This window comes from Lepidothrix coronata, unplaced genomic scaffold, assembly GCF_001604755.1.
Source record: "Lepidothrix coronata isolate B3197 unplaced genomic scaffold, Lepidothrix_coronata-1.0 Scaffold23, whole genome shotgun sequence".
In the NCBI taxonomy this organism is placed as follows: Eukaryota; Metazoa; Chordata; class Aves; order Passeriformes; family Pipridae; genus Lepidothrix; species Lepidothrix coronata.
This window is the reverse complement of record NW_016690203.1, coordinates 7529308-7530589: the sequence shown is the minus strand read 5'-3', so window position 1 is coordinate 7530589 and position 1282 is coordinate 7529308. Positions and strand designations below refer to the sequence as shown.

General features: G+C 60.6%; 1 protein-coding gene across 1 annotated transcript in view; it reads left to right on the top strand.

Annotated features, from left to right (window-relative positions):
* The first annotated feature begins 120 nt into the window (after positions 1-120).
* KRTCAP2 (keratinocyte associated protein 2) overlaps positions 121-1282 on the top strand; it is a 5554-nt gene continuing 4392 nt past the window's right edge. Inside the window, exons 1-2 of the mRNA XM_017808429.1 lie at positions 121-278; positions 498-564. Coding sequence (XP_017663918.1) covers positions 155-278; positions 498-564 — 191 coding nt within the window. The 5' untranslated portion in view covers positions 121-154. The remainder of the gene's footprint in view (positions 279-497; positions 565-1282) is intronic.

The window sequence follows — 1282 nt, the reverse complement described above, 5'->3', positions numbered from 1 at the left end:
GGGGGTCAGGGCACCAAATCAGGGGGCTGGGAGCGGGGATGGGGCCAGGGCACTGAATCAGGGGGCTGGGAGCTGCACCAAGGGGGTAGGGACAGGGGACAGGAGTGGAGGGCCAGGAGCAGGGCTGTGGGGGTCAGGGCAGGGAGGAAAGGGGATGGGAGCAGGCTCGGGAGCACAGCAGGTCCCTGTTCTGCCCCTTAACCCCCACACCCAGGCCTTCAACAACCTGGAGAACCTCATCTTCGGGAAGGGATTCCAGGCCAAAATATTCCCCGAGAGTAAGTGCTGTGGGGGAGTGGGAACACATCGGTGTCCAAAGGCCTGTGAGGGGGGGTGGTTGTGCTCCAGTGGTGGGACTGGAGGGTCCCAGCCCTGCCCTGGAATCCTGGGAGCTCCCCCTGAGCTTTTCCTGGGCTGTGGGGGGGTTTGTGGCACCTGGGGCCCCCCCAGCACCTGGGGCAGTGCAGCAGCGTTGTGTCTCTCCTGGTTCTCCGCAGTCCTCACCTGCCTGTTGCTGGCCCTGTTCGCCTCTGGCCTCATCCACCGGGTCTGTGTGACCACCTGGTACGTCCAGAGCTGCTTCAGAGGGTGGGGAGCAGCTGGAGGGACCCTGAGGGGTCACAGAGGGCACTGGGAGGGGAGCAGGGCACTGGGAAGGGCTGCCAGGGACCCTCGGGGGACCGGTGAGCACGGTGGGATGTGAGGGGAGGGTGTTTCAGAAGGGCAGGAGAGTGGGATCCAAGGGAAAAGTGTTTGGGAGGAGCAGAGTGGCCTACGAGGGGAATGTACTTAGGAAGGGCAGCACAGTGGAATCCAAGGGGAAGGTGTTTCAGAAGGGGAGGAGAGTGGGATCCAATAGGAAGGTGTTGGTTGAGGAAGGGCAGGGGAGTGAGATCCAAGGGGAAGGTGTTTCAGAAGGGCAGGAGAGTGAGATCCAAGAGGAAAGTGTTTAGGAAGGAGCAGGAGAGTGAGATCCAAGGGGAATGTGTTTTTTGAAGGGCAGGAGAGTGGAATCCAAGGAAAAAGCGTTGGTTTAGAAAGAGCAGCACAGTGAGATCCCAGGGAAGGTGTTTAGGAAGGGCAGTACAGTGGGATCCCAGGGAAGGTGTTTAGGAAGGGCAGAGGAGGGGGATCCCAGGGAAGGTGTTTAGGAAGGGCAGTACAGTGGGATCCCAGGGAAGGTGTTTAGGAAGGGCAGCACAGTGGGATCCCAGGGAAGGTGTTTAGGAAGGGCAGAGGAGGGGGATCCCAGGGAAGGTGTTTAGGAAGGGCAGCACAGTGG